The sequence below is a fragment of the Uloborus diversus genome, chromosome 1, assembly GCF_026930045.1.
Source record: "Uloborus diversus isolate 005 chromosome 1, Udiv.v.3.1, whole genome shotgun sequence".
Lineage (NCBI taxonomy): Eukaryota > Metazoa > Arthropoda > Arachnida > Araneae > Uloboridae > Uloborus > Uloborus diversus.
Genome location: NC_072731.1, coordinates 26,216,327 through 26,234,008, shown reverse-complemented (window position 1 = coordinate 26,234,008; position 17,682 = coordinate 26,216,327). Strand labels below are relative to the sequence as shown.

Sequence of the window (17,682 nt, the reverse complement as noted above, 5' to 3'; positions counted from 1 at the left end):
AATTCTGTGACGTTAACATCCTCTCGCCGCTCTCGGGGAGAGATTCAAAAGACTGACGGATATGAACACGTGAGCCTCCTAATCTCCACCTCAGAGCAGCGAGTAAGAAGCGGACATCAAAAACAAATTTAGATGAGTAACCTATACAAACTCTGAATCATTCACATTTCCAAACATCCATTTTCAGTATTTATTATGAACACTAGAAAATCGCCGGTCAAGGTATGACGGGTGAAATTGCTTCTACATTTGAGCGAAGCAATTTCCTGTTTGATGATATTTTGATACTTGAAATTTTAACCCTAACTCCAGTGGATGAAACCCAAACTCCAGTATATGGCGTTCATTGTTGACCACTTTTAGTTCATTCATTCCCCTGAAATGACACTCTTACCAGTAAAACAGTTAAGTTACCGAATCCCGTTCAGCCTTGTCAAAATAAAGCATTTCCCTGCACGTCAAACATTAACAAAAAATATTATCTAATTATCATGCCGTGACGTGAGTTTCATTGTTGGTGACGCCAGCGTTACTCGATCATTCGCTATGATATATATAAGGATTATTTAAAAAAATGTTATTTTCAAGCAGAATCTAAGTATACCTTTTGAAAGTATAATTCTTAGAATAAAAAAAGACTCATGGCTATGTCTAATACGACTTTCCTAGACACGACGAAAAAAAGAAAAAAAGATCCAGCATCTAGTTGTTGTCTTTCTCTTTAGAAGCATATAATACAAGTCAACAATTTGTTTAAAACCTGTACTTCGCTTAGAAGTCTAGATCATTATCAAAGTAAACGATTATTTTTATATTGATTGTGGGTTTTAAAAAACAACGTGCTTAGGCTAAGTACTGATGACGATGAATTTCTATTTAATGATTACATTGTAAGAAAGAAGTTACTAATTTAAGAAGAGCTATACTGCACAAAATAGCATTGAGAATCCAGTACTGCGAAACATCTGGTTTTACATTGCATAACTATCTGTCATTTAATTAATTATCATCTGATCTTCAACGTATCATTCAATGCATCAATAAAAATATCGTTACGTCTAATTAGTTATTGGGGAACATGAATTGAGGATTTGGCAGTCTATTACTATCAATTTATTTCATAGATGTTATTTACAGTTTTCTCCTGGAGATATCTTTATTTCTCTGCATAATTATCTTTAAAAAAAAGTTTTCGTTGTTTGGTCTACCTTTTAAAACTAATTAAATCACTAATGATTTCGTAAAGTTCTTTTTTCAACGCAAGATAAGATGTGGCAAGGCTTGTTTAACTAGACATAATTATTCATCCATGATCAGATAAGGACGTGTAAAAGAATTTCAGCATATACCTCGGCAGCGAAAGCTAACCTCTTAGCTTCTCCTCCAGAAATACCTTTGATTCTTCCCGCTATTCCTATTATGGTGTCCTCACATTTACTTAGTCCTAACTGAAAAAGAAAAATAATTTTCAACGAAGGAAAGTAATAGATAAGAAAATATTTATTAAAATGAACGATGTATCGACAGGCATAAGAGTGCATGTACCAAATATTTTTAATCAAACTAGTGTAAAATTCGAATGATGTAGGATCTTTAATCAGGGCCGTCCTGAACTTACCTTTGGGGGGGGCGAAAATTCTCAATTTGCCGAATGGAAGTCCAAATTTCGCCAAATGATGATAATTTTGCCGAATCCTCATACGAAATTTGCGAAATAAAGAAATATTTATATATTATTGACATTACAGTGATCTTCCGTGACCAGCCATCGGGGCGCCCCTGGCTTTAGTATAAGTGGTCTTTAGAAAATCACACTATATTTGGAGCAAACCTAACCTAGCAGCATTGTGAAGGCAACGCAGATCCTAATCCCAGCAATATGTACGTTGCCAGGTTAGGCCTGCTCCAAGCATAGATTGGGGCACATGTCAACCCTATTATTCACGTGTCTTGCCCCAAAACAGACTATTATTTCTCCTAGCATTTATATTAGTTATCTAAAAGTTTTCACTTTTGTTACTTATATCCTTTCGTTTTGAGACATCTCAATTATTCTTAACTAGGTCACAGAGAAAGTCATCTTTTTTTTTTGTTTAATTATTTTTTTCGCCACTCTTAAATATATTCCATCTTGTTCGAAATCTGCCAATGAAATGTATTACCAAACAGGATTTTCATTTAACTTATTTTTAATACAAAATACGGAAAAATAAAAAAAACCGGGTGCGTCGTCAAGACTCGTGAAAGAAGTGAAACTTTTGTATCACGGGGAAATGTTTTAATGATTCATCTATCACTTTTGAATAGCATAGATTGCATTTATTATTCATTTGTTACTCATTTATTTACATCATTGCATTTATTATTGATTTATTTACATGAGGTTATATACATCTGTGTCACTGTGCATCATCTTCTTTGTTCTCAAGGAAAGTATCATTTTCGCATACATACTAATATTACCGTACAGCGCAATCTGACTGACAACCACAATGGCTCAATCGGTAGAAGTTTTAACTTCGAACCTATCGGACAACGAATGGAGTCCCGTCTAAGACGTTTCAGGAATATTTACAACAAAATTGTATATTTTTATGAAGAAAGTAGATCATAAACAACAAGAGCACTAAACAATACTTGAAATGCATTGGTTATGCACCCGTGTTGCAGCTTATGCTATGTTGATAACCAACAGCTGCACTCAAAGCAGTACATGTAACCACGGACAACGAGAACGAAACAAAGCGAAAAGAGCGCATGTGTGACTTTTAGTCACACAGAACAACTACCTCACAAAATTTTACTGATCAATCTCAAAGCCCACGCATAAAAGAATCATTTCAAAAAACATGCAAAGTACATTGATGACAATTTGTCGTGGAGTTTATACAGATGAATAAATTAGGGGTGCGTTCAAGTTAAATCATAAAAGAGTTTATAATAGGAAATACAAACCTCCAAAATAACTTCGCCAACTCGTTTCATTCTTTCTTGGTAAGTCAAATGCTTGTCCATTCTTAGCAATGCCTAGAATACATGAGGAAAAATTAGAAATGCTACAAACCAGGTCACCAACCATGAAAAATAATGGCTAAGAATTACAAGCGACAAAATAACAAATTCAAATACATTAAATTTTTAACATCAAAAAATTTTGAAACTGTTTTGGTAGAATAAACTATTTTTTTTTTCAATAACAGCATTAAGACATTCAAAATAATTTTATGCTCGTAAATTCAAATTCGCTGAAAGTTTTCAATTTTCTACCAATTTCACTGCTACTAACCCACAGCCCTTCTTTTTTATACAGAAAGGAAGTATCTACATCCTAATCAATGCTTAATATTCTGCTTCGAACTATCATATATGGTGTTCCTTAATTCTTTCTGGCAAACTAGGTAATGACAAAAGTTTATTAACTAATTATCGGGACCTGGTTTCTCCACCTTCGGATAATCATCAAAAAACAAATAAAAGAAAAGAAAAATCTCCCACATTTTAAACTGGATTGCATCAACCGTTCAAAAAACATGTTTATTTATGAAATTATTACTCTTTATTTCAATGATGAGTAAAAGGTCGTCCGGTCGTCCCATTCTGCGAAATTAAAAAATGCCTTTATTTCGTAACAATCGAAAACATCGACAATTGCTTGAAAATACTCTCCAAAATGAACAAATATTTCTCGAAGTCGGTAAATGTTTTCTGAAATGCAAAATCAAATGCAGAAATCTCAATTTTGCAAGAGCATATGTCACTCGACAAACTCTTCTTCTTTGCATACTCACCTACTTTCACTTAAATTTAGAAAGAAAAAAAAAGAGAATTATAAAATAATGAAAAAAGTCTTTGTAACTCGTAAAAATGCAACTCTAAAAGCAAAAGTAGTCAGTAAATTAAACAAACAATTAAATAAATCGTTTATTTTGAAAGTGGGGCAAGTGCACTTTTTGCTTACTTTCTCGTAAAAGTAAGAGACAGAAAGGAAAAGCTTGAAAGAAGTATCAATGAATCTTAAAAATATTTAGCAAAAAATAAATTAAATAATTAAATAAATATTGAAAAATTAAAAATAGGAAAGTAGGGTTTTGAGATGGATAAAATGTGTGTCTTTCGGTTGATCTGTCTGTCTGAATAACTTTTGAGTGAATAGTCCGATTTGTACCAACTTTTTTTTGTTCGAAAGATCTTGATGTGACGGTACCTCATTCCACTCAGATGAATCTTACCACTGACACGCTAAAGCAATCTAAACCAGCTGTTCTTTAGAACAGTTTTCTTTTGCCCTGTTTTGTTTTTTTCTTTTGTTTTCATAGAACATATCAAAAATGAATAGCGCAAAATAACTGCGATGAGAACTTGTTCATCCGTACGAGAGACAACACTAAGTAATCTGTTCGCTGACTTGAAAGACTTAGATTCCCAGACAGTCAGTTTTCTGACGAAGAAATCGCCCTGCTGGACTTAATTCAATATTCGAGCTATATTTCCTCAATTCGAGTGAAACTTGCTATTGACGTGAAAAACCAATTGTTATTGAACTAGCTTGGATTTAGACATGGTTTTGTTTTGTCTTTTGTAGTTATTTTCCATTCATAGAACAGAATTGAACTATTCTGTTCCAATGAAACATATTCATTGAAACAGAATAGAGCGAAATAACCGAGTTGAAAATCCGTTAATAGTTTGTACGGAAAACCAGTTCACTGACCTGAAAGACTAGATGTTCCCGGACAGTCAGAGTCCCGACGAAGAGATCGTCCTGCTGGACATAGGCCGAGACTCTGGCCATATTCTCCCCGACGTTCTGGTCGTTCACGAGCACTTCACCGGTCACGTCCAGTCTGCGAAGGTTCCTGGCGGTCAGAGTGTTGAGAAGGGTGGTCTTGCCAGCGCCGCTGGCTCCCATGATGGCCAGCAGGTGGCCCGGCTGGACCTCTCCGTTCACTGCAAGAGAAAGGAATGAGGAGCGAGGGTTCGTTTCGGGCCCAAAGGATGTCGTGGACTCGGAGTCACGATCGAATTTCGTGAGGCGAGGCTGACGTTATCGTGCGTGGGCTGTTGATTTTGGAGGCGGGAACTGAAGCGAAGTGATTTGCTGATCCGTAAATGTAAGCTGGCAGCATAAAATATAGATTTCATGCCAACCAGCTTCGTTAATGTTACACGAAATTTAAAAGTAAATTCTACGTAAAATGAAAGATGGGATGGAAGCAGAGCATTATTTTCGGAGGAGCTCACAGGAGCTGAGCTCCTGTTCTTCTTCTCAATTTAAAGCAAATTTTAACATTTCAGGTGAAATTCAGGCTATTCATACATAAAAAATAAGTTGAACAGGGCCACTGCATTTATTTGGGTAGAAATTAAGCCCTGGATCGAAGTGACCCTTCATGGCTTGAAGTTTTCGCCTCAGCTAATTTTGCTTTTGCCAAACATTGACAACTTATACTCAATTCATTGTTGCGGGCGTAACATTTTTAAGCATAAATTTGCAATTTATGTCATTAATTTTAAACTTTGGCTTTTGATTGCTGTATATTTCAACATAAGGAACCCTTCTGTATCTCAATATAAATGATCAACTTTCTAAAAATTTGTATTCAAAAATAATGATTTCTACGTGTTCCAGGCGTGACTTTAAATGTCGCATCCACAACACGTACAAAGCCAAACTTTCCAACTACAAAAGAAAGTTTTAGAAAGTTGAGGCTTTATGTTAAAAAACATGATAGCTACTTATTTCCAATTTTATTAAAAACTCGCAGTACCCACACGGCGATGCCCGTGCTAAGAATTTAAAAGAATTCCGTTAAATAAAAAAAAAAATCACGCCCCCTCCCCCCATTTTTGATGTGAAATAATCGTTTTTTTTTTCAACTAAAATGTGTACACACCTTTTCAAAAAAACTATTAAAGTTTACTTGGAATTTAAAACTATTCGTCAAAACACAAAAAGATTAACAGTCTTTAAAACTCAAACTAATCCTTCAACTGTATACTGCATAGTTCATCGCTTAACGCGCCAAGCAACCACGCTACCGTAACCCTGCCCTTTAGCGAGGGCAGCGGGGTTTTTTTCTGCAATCTAATATGTTTCGTCAAATAAACAATACCATAATAAAAACGTTACAAAGAACAATCACAATTGAAGAATACGACAAATCAAATTATTTACTGCGATAAGTAATTATCTTCAACTATAAGAACAAAAACAAACGTTGAAGAAATAAGGAAAACAAAACCCAATAGAAAAATCTTACAAAATCAAATTATTTACCTTATTTTCCTGAATATCGAAAAAAACCGCATCAAAAATCAGTTCGCTAACCACAACAGTACCACAATAGCATAGCGTCTGAGCCGCGTGGCAAGGTTCCTCGCAGCTATCGACACTGTCGGCCAGCGTCCCCTCGATGAGTTAACTTACCCCGCCATCAGCTAGGAATTAATAAAACTAAACATCTAACTAAACATTTAAATTGCAATTACAAATTTTTTGGTCAATCTGATTTTTAAAAAAAAAGGCTCCTCACGGACAATTCAACACAAAAAGAATTTTTCAGTTCGAACCAGTAGTTCTTGAGATTAGCGCGTTCAAACAAAGAAACTCTTCAGCTTTATATTATTAGTATAGATAATATGCTAAGCGTAAAAAATTGCTAGAATAAAGTGCAAGTGTATGCGTAAAAATATCATATACACGCAACAGTGAATTTAGAAAACTGCTTTATGTAGTTTTTATGTAGATTAAGATGAGTGCTTATTTATCTAAGTAACATAAAAAATTAAATACATTCAAAAAATAAATTTGTAAATTCTAACGATGATGATGGTAAGTTCAGAATTAGTCAATTAAAAGAATGAAATATTTAATTTAGGGAGTTGCAAATCTTTAAGGATAGCAGGAAGTGTAGAAATTTAAGAAAAAAAACTATCTAGTGAACCAAAAGAACACTATACATGCATGATGTAATAAACAACCTGTCAGTAATCTTTGAGAGCGTCCGAATCGCTTATAAGGTTCTTAAGAAATGTACAATGACTTTACAATTCGTGTATAGAGTCAGGCAAAGATGATAATGGACTTCATAATGAATATTTGTTACCATGCAATCTGACTTGTGCATGAATACAGTATAAAGTATCTCAGCAAAAACAACCCTGTTGTAAAAATTTCCCCGCCAAGAAAACCCTTCACTCCTCCCCACAAAAAAGAAAGCCTTCATCTTAAACCAAAAAACCCTCATCCTTAAAAAGTCATGATATCTAGTTTGCCCGCAAAGTATCTGCCAAACTATCATCCTCCCTGTTATCCTCTTTCATCATACCTACTTCCGTTAAAACCTTCTCCCACCTTCAATTCCTCAGAAATATGGTTAGATCCTTTAAATTGTTTATCTTGTTTAGCGGGAAGCTTTTCTAGTTGAGGTGGTTGCTTGGTGAGCAAAAAGCTTCCAGTGGGGAAAGGGAAACTTTTGTCGGGAAGGTACGATTTGAGGGGTAAAAACAAGGGGGAGGGGATCAAATTCCGCAAAAAAGCACATCAGTAGGGAACAAAGAATGTGTGTGTGTGAAATTTCAGCTTGATTCCTTTTCTCTTCTAAACTGTAACCCTGTCAAAGAAAGCGAAAGCTTTTTTGAACAGCGATTTTCTAACTTAAATTCCTCCTCCCCCTAATGGTCCTGGGGATTTTATTTTGGATTTGTCTTCAGGAGCCACTAGAGATTGAGTATACCAAAAATCAACTCCGGAGGTCTTCATGGGGCTGAGATACAGAATGGGGAAAAACCCAGAAAACCCCAACCTTTTCTGCTGTGTAAACTGTTCTTGGTCGCTTTCATTTTCTTTCGTCTTGGCGGTGGATTTGCTTTTGTTGGCACCTGACGTTTGGTTTTCTTGGCGGCGGAACGCTCCAGCCTCCCGTGATATGTGTAAATTTTATATCATGTAAGTGTTTACAGATAATGGAAAATAAGGTTTAGAATAAACTCTAGCCTTAAAAGTTTAGCGAAATTAACTCGGCTATGCGTCCCTTTATTGTTGATTTTCTATAGATCTCTAGTACCTCTACTATGTATCTATATTGATACTACGTAACTTCGCGGCATTCTTCGCCTTTCTTTACGACACCCACTTTGGGAACCCCTGCTACAGTATTTATCAGTTAATACATTATAACAGAATCAGCTAGTTGAATCCTCTTAAGTGCTGGTACAAATGGAGAGCAAGAGGGGCCATTGCTCCATGTGGCAACTTCTGCGGGTAAATTTACCTTTTTTTTTACATTGAAACTTGTCAAGAAAATTTGAAGGAAGATAGGCAAGGGCGGTAGTTCAAGCTTTTGCCTTGGTTCGAAAAATTGAAGATCCGGCACTGAATTTATAGAATATAAGCAATTGGTGCAAGTTCGACTTAAAGTCTGAAAACATAATTTTGTCTTAGGGTTCGCGGTTCGAGTTCGTTTCTTTCGCTCATCATCCAAGAACAACTTCATCAATTTTTCTTTATTCATACCAATAAAAAATTCAACCCAAATCCACCTGACAGAGAACCATTCCCCGCCTTCATAAAGATACTTCACCCGACTGAAACATAGGCGCGAAAGCTCACGCACGTCACGCGGCACGTGACAAGCGCCAGCTGCTGCAGGTGCTCCATCAGATGGGAAATTCATTTACTGATGCTCTTTACCGGCTCCTGGATCTGGCAGCAGCAGGTATCGCAAACGAGAGAAAAACAAGAACATTAACTTCGAATTCAGCCGGATTTAATTACATGCCGATTTCGTGAATCGGTTGTTCACGTTCTTAACGTTGCGCTCTCTAATTTCACGTTTAAAATAAATGCCTACGTGAATATTAATTAAGATATTAACTTTTTCACAAAACTGTTCCGTAAATCGTACTTAATGCTTTAGAGGAGAATAATTTCATATACATACAAAAGAAAAGTATATATGCAGTGGCTCCCAAAAGTGTTCGTACACCTACGACTTTCAATGAAATAGGACCCTATCCATTGGTTAGAATAAAGATTTCGGAATAGGTATTTAATTATAAGATCTATGATCAATTTTCAACAAAACTACATGATTTTTTTTTAATATTAAAACTTTTTTTTAAAAAATCAAACACCAAAAAGTGCCGGAAATTTTATCTCACAAAAGTTTTCGTACACTTTAAAAAATATCTATATTTTATTGAATAATCTAATTTTTGATTAAGTTATTATTTAGTAGAATATCATGCAGTATTAACAACACCTTTTAAGCGTCTGGGAATAGATTTCATTCTGTTTTTTTTTCTTTTTTTTTTTTTTTTTGAGCAATCACGATTGCTTATTGCTTTTATTTGACTGTCCTTGACGTTACGGTTCCTTTTTCAGCTTGGACCAGGGCTGCAGCACCACCGTCCACCGGCGACGGCGCGGCTGGTCCTGAGCACTGTCCACCGGAATCCACTTTTGCTGGGCGGTGGCGTCCATGTCCTACACACGCATGGTCATATACACTCCCCTACGTACGCACGCCTTTACACACATACACACGCCTACATGCACACACATAAGCCTACACACACAACTATACACACGTAATCACCCAGGAGGAGGGACATGCTTGGGGGGGGAGCCGTTTCTAGAAGCAATAACTCTAATCAGTAGGGTCTTGTCACAACTCGTGATTACGAAAAACATAATTTGAATTCAAAGTTTCGGAATTCAAATTAGAATTAATTGGGGGAAGTAGGTCACAGATTTTACATTTTTTTTTTTTTTTTTTTTTTGCGTAATTTCTGAGTCAGTGTTCAACCACACTTCGACTCTTACTGTTTCTAGCTCTATTTTCGTTTCAAAGCCATATTTTCGCAGTCTAGCCTCCAGATAACTCTAAATATGTTATATTAAGTTCTAATTTGGAGATTGAGAGGGTATTTTCTAAACTTTAGGACATTTTTTGAGGCGCTGTAGATGCAAACGTTGAAAACCGTGTGCTTCTTATTGTTATATTGATTTTAAAATAAAGTTGTTTCCGATAACCAAACTTTTGGCTAAGAGTTTGAAATTAGTTTTTAAAATATTTAAATGAACCGCATGATTTATTATCTCATCAAAAAATTCCAAACTACCAAGTCCTGATGCTGATATGCACCCTCACACAAGAACACCTTCACCGTCTTGATTAACTGGTTCAACTCAGTTCTTAAGATTAAGTTCCTAATTTTTTCTTCTATTTACAATTATACAACAATTTAACCAAAGATGTTAAATTCATTTTTATCTGTAAGTAAGACGTAATTCCAAACCGTTTTGAGCTTATTTATTATTGATTTTGCAGTGAAAAGCGTAAGCTTTCTGATTTTCGCACGGCTAAGAATATTTCTGCAGGAAGAGGTCCCATTTAATCCAGCTAATCAGAGAACTTGGCGAACAACTTTAGGTGAAAATTAAATGTAAAAATTTTCATTCAACTCTGCAGAAACTTTTACAACACTCAAATGTGTATCTTTCATATTTTTTTTAACTGTAAATCCAGTGTTGCCAGATGGTCAAATCCAGATTTCCCCAACTCCCTGCCAACTTTTTCCCAAAAAACGATGTTTTCTATCAAAATTCCCCAAATTCAAAAATTATTTTTCACTAATATTTATATAAAATAAATCGACTTATTCTAATATTTTTGTCTCTTGAAAAAAAAAATTTCCCCAAATAGCCAAATTTTCTTACAAAATTCCCCAACTTTTCTTTCTTCACATTTTTGCTTTTTTTTTTTTTTGTCTTCTTTATCTTTCTTTACTAATAATGAAGCTGAAAGTATCTCTGTCTCTCAGGATCTCTGTGACGCGCATAACGCCTAGACCGTTCGGCCGATTTTTCATGAAATTTGGCAAAGAATTGGCAAGTTTGTAGCATGGGGGTGTGCACCTTTAAGCGATTTTTCGAAAATTCGATTTCGTTCTTTTTCTATTCCAATTTTAAGAACATTTTCCCAAGCAAAATTATCATAAGATGGACGAGTAAATAACCAAGTTATCATAAAGTGGAACCGTAACGCAGGGCAAGCCATTTGGCGAGAACTTCATCATGCATTATTTGTAAATATGCAGGGGAACCAAAAGACCTTTTAATTTTCTACTATGGGCAAAGCCGTGCGGGGACCACTAGTCATAAATATAAGCGCCTGACCGAGAGATAAGAAATAATCAAAAAAAATTTTATACTCACATTTGCTACTCTGCTTCTGTATGATTAACTATTTTTTAAACTATGATTTTTGTATATATTTAACCAAGAACGTTCTTCATTACTTATTTTTATCTGTTTCACGTATCAACTAGTTACTCACACAGAACATCAATTCGAATTCCGTAGTATAATGTTCCACATAATGCGAAATGCGAATTCCATAAAGTTCAGCAAAGCTAAACCAACACTGTTTGATACAAACAATGTAACTACTACTTCTTGATACGAATTTAAATACGAAACAAATTCCTTTTACCCGAAGTTTTTTTCCCCCAACTTTTCCCCAAGAAAAAAAATTTTCCCCAAAAAATTCCCCTCAAAACCCATTTCCCCAAAATTTCCCCAGAGAGCACCAGATTTCCCCAAAATGGGGAAATTTCCCGCAATCTGGCAACACTGTGTAAATCTCCGATCATGTTTTGTCAACTTTGCCGGTTGATCTTTTCTTTAAAGCATTTCATCAATCACTTTACAATAGAATGGAGTAAATTTACTAATTTAGAGACATTTCAAACCAATTTACCGCTAATGTGAGAAAAAAATTCAAATTTCGAATGGTGTTTGTGTTATTTAACGAATACCAGCCATTTTAAAGAAATAAGCACAATATTAAGGAATAAATAAGCAAAAAATTAAAGCCAAATGACTTTTAAAGGTCAACACAATGCAAAAATAATTAAAAAAACGACATAAGATAATTTTAATCGTGAATTTATTCGAAAATATTTGAGTGTACTATGACTTTTGTGGTGTATTATTTCTCTGTCTCTTCGTTTTTTGACCCATTTCTAAAAGAAGGTCCGTCAATATTTTTAAAAAACTACAGGTTTTATTTAGAATGACATAGGAATGATGTGAAAAATATTAGACTTCATACTCGAAATCAGTTTCGCGTTATTTTGGTTTAACTAAAAATTTCAAAGTGTACGAACACTTTTGGGAGCCGCTGTATGTTGAGAATGCACCGATGAATCGGCAGTAATCGATAATCGGCCAATTTTCACCGATTAATTGGGCGATTTTTTTTCCATTGAAATAACTTAAGTATGACAAGAACTAGGAACTACACTTAATGATTTCATAAACAATAAATAAATAATTTTCTGCAACAACAATATTTATTGGATTAATGTATATATGTTTTTTGAAAAAGCAAGAGATTATAAGATGATTACTTATATGTGTATCTATCAGTTCTAACTCTATGTGTATCTATCAGTTCTAACTCTCTTAAAATAGGTGTGCTGGAATACTTAGATTCAAACTTTTATCTTTCTTGTTGAGTTACTGTGTTCTATTTTAATGTATACAAATACAACATATTTTGTAATTTTCCTTTAAAATGACTACCTTTTTCATTCAATAAAAATTTAAATATCATTAAATATGTTTTGAATTTTTAAATTTTATGAGCACTTGAAACAACGCTTTTTTAAAATTAATTTCACTATTTCAAATTGATCAGTGCATCTATCACATATACAACGTTGCACACATGCCACGTGTCAATCGAGTTCTCTTTTCACGCCCTACCTTTAGCATTGTGCTTTAAGATTGTCTTATAAATTTTAATACGTGAGGATAAAAGGCCTGCATTGAATGGATACAAATAGCAAAAAAAGTCGATTTTAATGTCGATAGACTTCGGTCTACTAACTAAATATTGAAATTTTTTGTCTAACAAACGAAACAATGTAATTATATCAAAAACAATAAGAAAAAGTTTGAAAGAACGTGTGTGAAATTTTGAAACATTATTTTTATAAAAAATATCAAAATGTAGAAATAAAATCGCCACCCACAGAAATAAATAAACTAATTCTGAAGAGCCAAAATCGTAATTAAAAACAAAAGTTGATGGAAACCGTGTAGAATTAAAAATCGCTGACATTATAACTACTCGGTATTAGTCGATTATCTTTTACTTATTAATCTGAAATCGACCAATTTGCTTATCTGCGCATCCCTAATAAAAATGTACAGTGAGAGCCGGGAAATTGAATTAGTGGTTAGCTGGATCAGACGCTTTTATGAATCCAATCCGCAAAAACAGAAAGAATTCGACTATACACAGCTCCGTTTCTTTGTTCAACTTGCAAGACCTCGTTTTTTGCAACCGGTTGTCCTAGATGCATACTTCCAGATTGTAAAAATGGTCAAAATAAGATGCAGAATTAAGATACAAAAAGTTTAAAGCGAAAAAAAAAATAGAGAAAAAATACTAGATTTAACTTTTTATATAGTCCACAAGTCCTTATATTGCATTTAGGGAAATCAAAAGCATGAAAAAAAATTTGAACACAAAAAGTTAGACATTAGATTCAACGAGATATGAAAAGCAACGTTTTTGTGATTTACATCACTTTACACGCTTAGTCAACAAGACCTTTTTGTGGTATATATAGCCGTTAACAAGGGTTTAAAATTCTATGTGTGCATTGAGTGTGATTTTTAGAAACTTAACAAGCTTTTGCAGTGCGTTTTTACGCATTGTAGCATAACCTTTGCATTTATCCTCATATATATAATAGCGAATGATCGAGTAACGTTCCTAACGTCATCATCAATGAAACTCGCACCACGTCTTGATAATTTGATAATAAGTTTTGGCAATGTTTAACACACTGTTAAAAAAAATCCTGAAATTTTACGGTAAAAGTTACTGGCATCCATGTTGCCAGTAACTTTTACCATAAAATTCCATGTTACTGTAAAATTTTGCGGTAGAATAAACGAGAGTTTGTTAACGCAAAATTCAAACTGAAGGTTCGATCTCGAGACCTTCTGGTTGGCAGTCGGCTTTGCTACCCACCATACGAGTTAGGACACATGAGTTAGGAGAAATACGGTGTTTTCCGCTTTGCACTGTGTGTGTTTTGACGTGGTGTATCAATTGGCGCTGCAATCATTTATTCTTTCGGTACAATTACTGTAATGTTTCTTGTACTGTAAACGCTCCGTTTTGCAGTAATATTTACCATAAAAGTTTCCTGAATTTTTAACAGTGCATGCAGGGAAAGGCTTTATTGTGACAAGACTGAACTCGATCCGGTAACTTACTGTTTTACTGGTAAGACTGTCATTTCCGGGAAATGAAGAAACGAAAAAGTGATCAACAATGAACGCTTCTACTGGAGTTTAGGGTTAATCCACTGGCTAGGGGCTGAATTAAGGCTAAAATTTAAACAATCAAAATATCACCTAACAGGCAATTGCTTCGTTCAAATGTAGAAGCAATGTTCAACTGTCATACCTTGACGGGCGATTTTTTAGTTGTTTCTATAGCACTGAAAAATATAAGTACTTTGTTTTTTTTACTTCGACTACTTGTCATTTTTCTGAAAGGACATAAGTTCTAATTTCATCTTTTGCAGGGTTCCTTAAAACTTAGGATTCAAATATCTTCTTCAGTTTTGGTTGCATATGTTTCACATTTTTTGCTTCGGATGAATTTTTTCAATGGTGATTATTTTCCTAAATATAGGGGACCTAAGATCAGTATAAAAAGTTCAATTCAGTTTTTTCTTCACTAATCTTTATTTTTGTTTCGAACTTTCAATATCTTAACTTTGTACCTTATTTTGACCATTTTTGCATCTAGATTTAACCTTTGCAAAAATAGAGGCTTTTCAGGTTAAACAGAGAGAGAGATGGAGAAGGGGGGTGGTATTCTGCGAAAATAGGAAAATTTCTGTTGCATAAAGATGATTTTACTTTATTTAATTTCTTAAGAAAACTTTTTTCTAAATACTTTTATACTTCTTTATAACTGCAATTCCACTATTTAACTTTGCTAAAATTTATTCTTTTTAACATAAAAAGTAAAAATTTCCAGTGAATGGATATTTGTATGCCATGTCCTATTGCTATTATCATATTCTAAAAAACCCAGGCTAAAATTGATTACAGATTTCAGCATTTTTTTTTTTTTTTTTTTTGAAATTTCTCCTATAGATATATATTAAGATTATCTATCATTAAAAAAATCTGAACAATATGAAACATACATGAAATACACCGCCAGCTCAGTCACTGCAGCTTCGTACTTATTAGCACTCATCAGCCCGGCATAGGAGTGACTGAGCTGGAGGTGGAAAACCTCTTAAGGAAGCCTAGAGTGCCAAACAAACTAGTAGCTAATACAGAATTAGCACTGACCAAACGAGTGACCGAAACAATGGTTCGGTTCAACTCGAATATTGAAGGCAAGGCCTGCAGGCGAATATAATGATGAGTGCTAATAAGCACGAAACTGCAGTCCTCGGCTGGAACTGACAGAGCTGGCGGTGTATTTCGTGCATTTCTGCCTTAGCCCTGACTATAGGGCGGTTACTTACCGAATATGAAACATAGTCTCCAAATTTTATAGCGTGACAAAATACTAAAAGCACTGCTCCTGACCAATCATAAAAAGATGAGTTCGTAACTACTGCATACTTACCATCTTTAAGAATTTGCTTTCGTTCTTCAGCTTCTTCGTCACTTTTGCAATTCCAGCACCTTCTTTGTTTTGGCTTCGCAAATGCATTGATATTGTGCCAAGAGAGGGTGACGCGATTGGCTGGATCGAAGGAAGGTAGTCTCTGAAGAGTGGCGTCGTTATCCTGCAATCGCAAATAAAAATAATATAGATGCATTGTTTCTTATGGTACTTTAGAATACATTGAAATTTACCATTACATTACACTCCCGGGCCCCCCATACCTACCACTACACATAGCTTATCCGGTTGGTTGGGGCCCTTAAGACAGCTCTGTTTTTAATCCCCAGACCAGGATTTGAGCAACAGTTGATCCAGCATCCCCCGATGTATTGATTTAGAAGGGGGCTTTGGAGGACTTTGGGATCATGGACCATGATATATATATATAACGTGTCTCAGTCACCGTTAGCGTACACGGAAGATCTTTGATCGGCTGGTATGGAGCCGTTGACACTCCAGTTTCGAGTCCAACGCCTTTCCGATCAGCCACCATGGCCCTTTGAAATTACCAATAGTGTAAAAGCATTTATATTCTGAATAATCGAAATAAAACACTGAATATAAATTGATAACAATTTTACAATGACGTTGATCCAAAGATCCCTTTCATTTTTGCTTTGATAAAGAAGCACCCTGTACCGCAAAACATATGTATGCAATATATTTTGCAACTTAAGCTATACAACTTTGGTATTCTTATAAAATATGATCACATATTTACGATTCGTGTGCAAACTATAATTAATGGTATTCTGAAATATGTAAAGAGGTCCTGTAAGCTTCGTTGTATAAAAGTAAGTTTAGAAAAAAACTAGAATTTGTAAAACTTTGAAGAACACAGGTAAATAAGTAACATTTTGATTAAATATTGAGAACTATTAAAACCCGATTCAAAATTAATTTCTTAAGTTTTTTTGACCTTTTCCACAGTGCTTTTTTTTACACTGTTAAAAAAAATATTTGTTATTAGGAGTCTCACGTAAAATCTCAAAGAATTTTAAGAAAATCTACGAAGACTTTTTAAAAAAGATTACAGAAAACTTAAGCAGAAGTAATTACAGAGTGCTAAATCCAGAAAAAAAAGATACTCTAATTTGACAGAAAAAAAAATCCCCAAGACTTAATAATTTGGCAGAAGTTAAAAAAAAAAAAAAAAAAACAGGACTTTGTAATTTGACAAAAATATTAGAAAAAAAAACCAACACACTGTAATTTGGCAGAAATAAGAAAAATAAAGACTCTGTAATCTGACAGAACGTTCTGGCTAGTTGCGCTATAGCAAGGGAACGAAATATAAGCAGTGATATTCGACTGACTTCTGGGATATAGGCGGACGCGCTACATCCTATATACTGATAGGGGAGAACGAGAAAGGGCCAATGTATGCTTCGCATCGTTAGTCACGTGGTGAGGCAATTGAAGCTGTAATCATTTACTTTTTTCAGTACAATTTACTGTAAAGTTTCCTCTGTACAATAAACACTCCATTTTACGATAGTGCTTACATTTAAATTTCCCTGACTTTTTAAGTGTCTTTACTATATTATGTTTTTTTGAATAGGTTCAAATTGCTAATTCTCTTTGGTAATGGTCTCTCTTAGACCAGGATCAGAAGCTGGAGCCCTTCTCTGTATACATATACATTAGGGTGGGTCGATTTCAACTTTTTTTTTTTTTTAATCGAAAACGCCTGTGGTGGGAAAAGTTGTGTATTGGCATCAAATGTTCGTGTAAAAAATTTTTTGGAAATCAAAATATATTTAGATCCCATGCCATCCCCTTGAAGTTTCGCCAAATATGTCAAAATAAAAAAAAATATAATTAAAAAAAAAATTCTTATGCATAATTTTTTTTTAATCGCCAGTGGTGGGAAAAGTTGTATATTGACATTTAATGTTCGCTTAAAAAATGTTTTGGAAATTAAAATTTATTTAGACCCCCCCGCAAGGTCCCTGAA

At 34.5% G+C, this 17,682-nt stretch overlaps 1 protein-coding gene across 1 annotated transcript in view; it reads right to left on the bottom strand.

Annotated features, from left to right (window-relative positions):
• LOC129228489 (protein white-like) overlaps positions 1-17,682 on the bottom strand; it is a 50,126-nt gene that overhangs the window by 20,529 nt on the left and 11,915 nt on the right. The window contains exons 2-5 of the mRNA XM_054863173.1: positions 15,684-15,846; positions 4,712-4,947; positions 2,956-3,027; positions 1,350-1,448 (exon numbers count right to left, since the gene is read on the bottom strand). Of these exons, the coding sequence (XP_054719148.1) occupies positions 1,350-1,448; positions 2,956-3,027; positions 4,712-4,947; positions 15,684-15,846 (570 nt within the window). The remainder of the gene's footprint in view (positions 1-1,349; positions 1,449-2,955; positions 3,028-4,711; positions 4,948-15,683; positions 15,847-17,682) is intronic.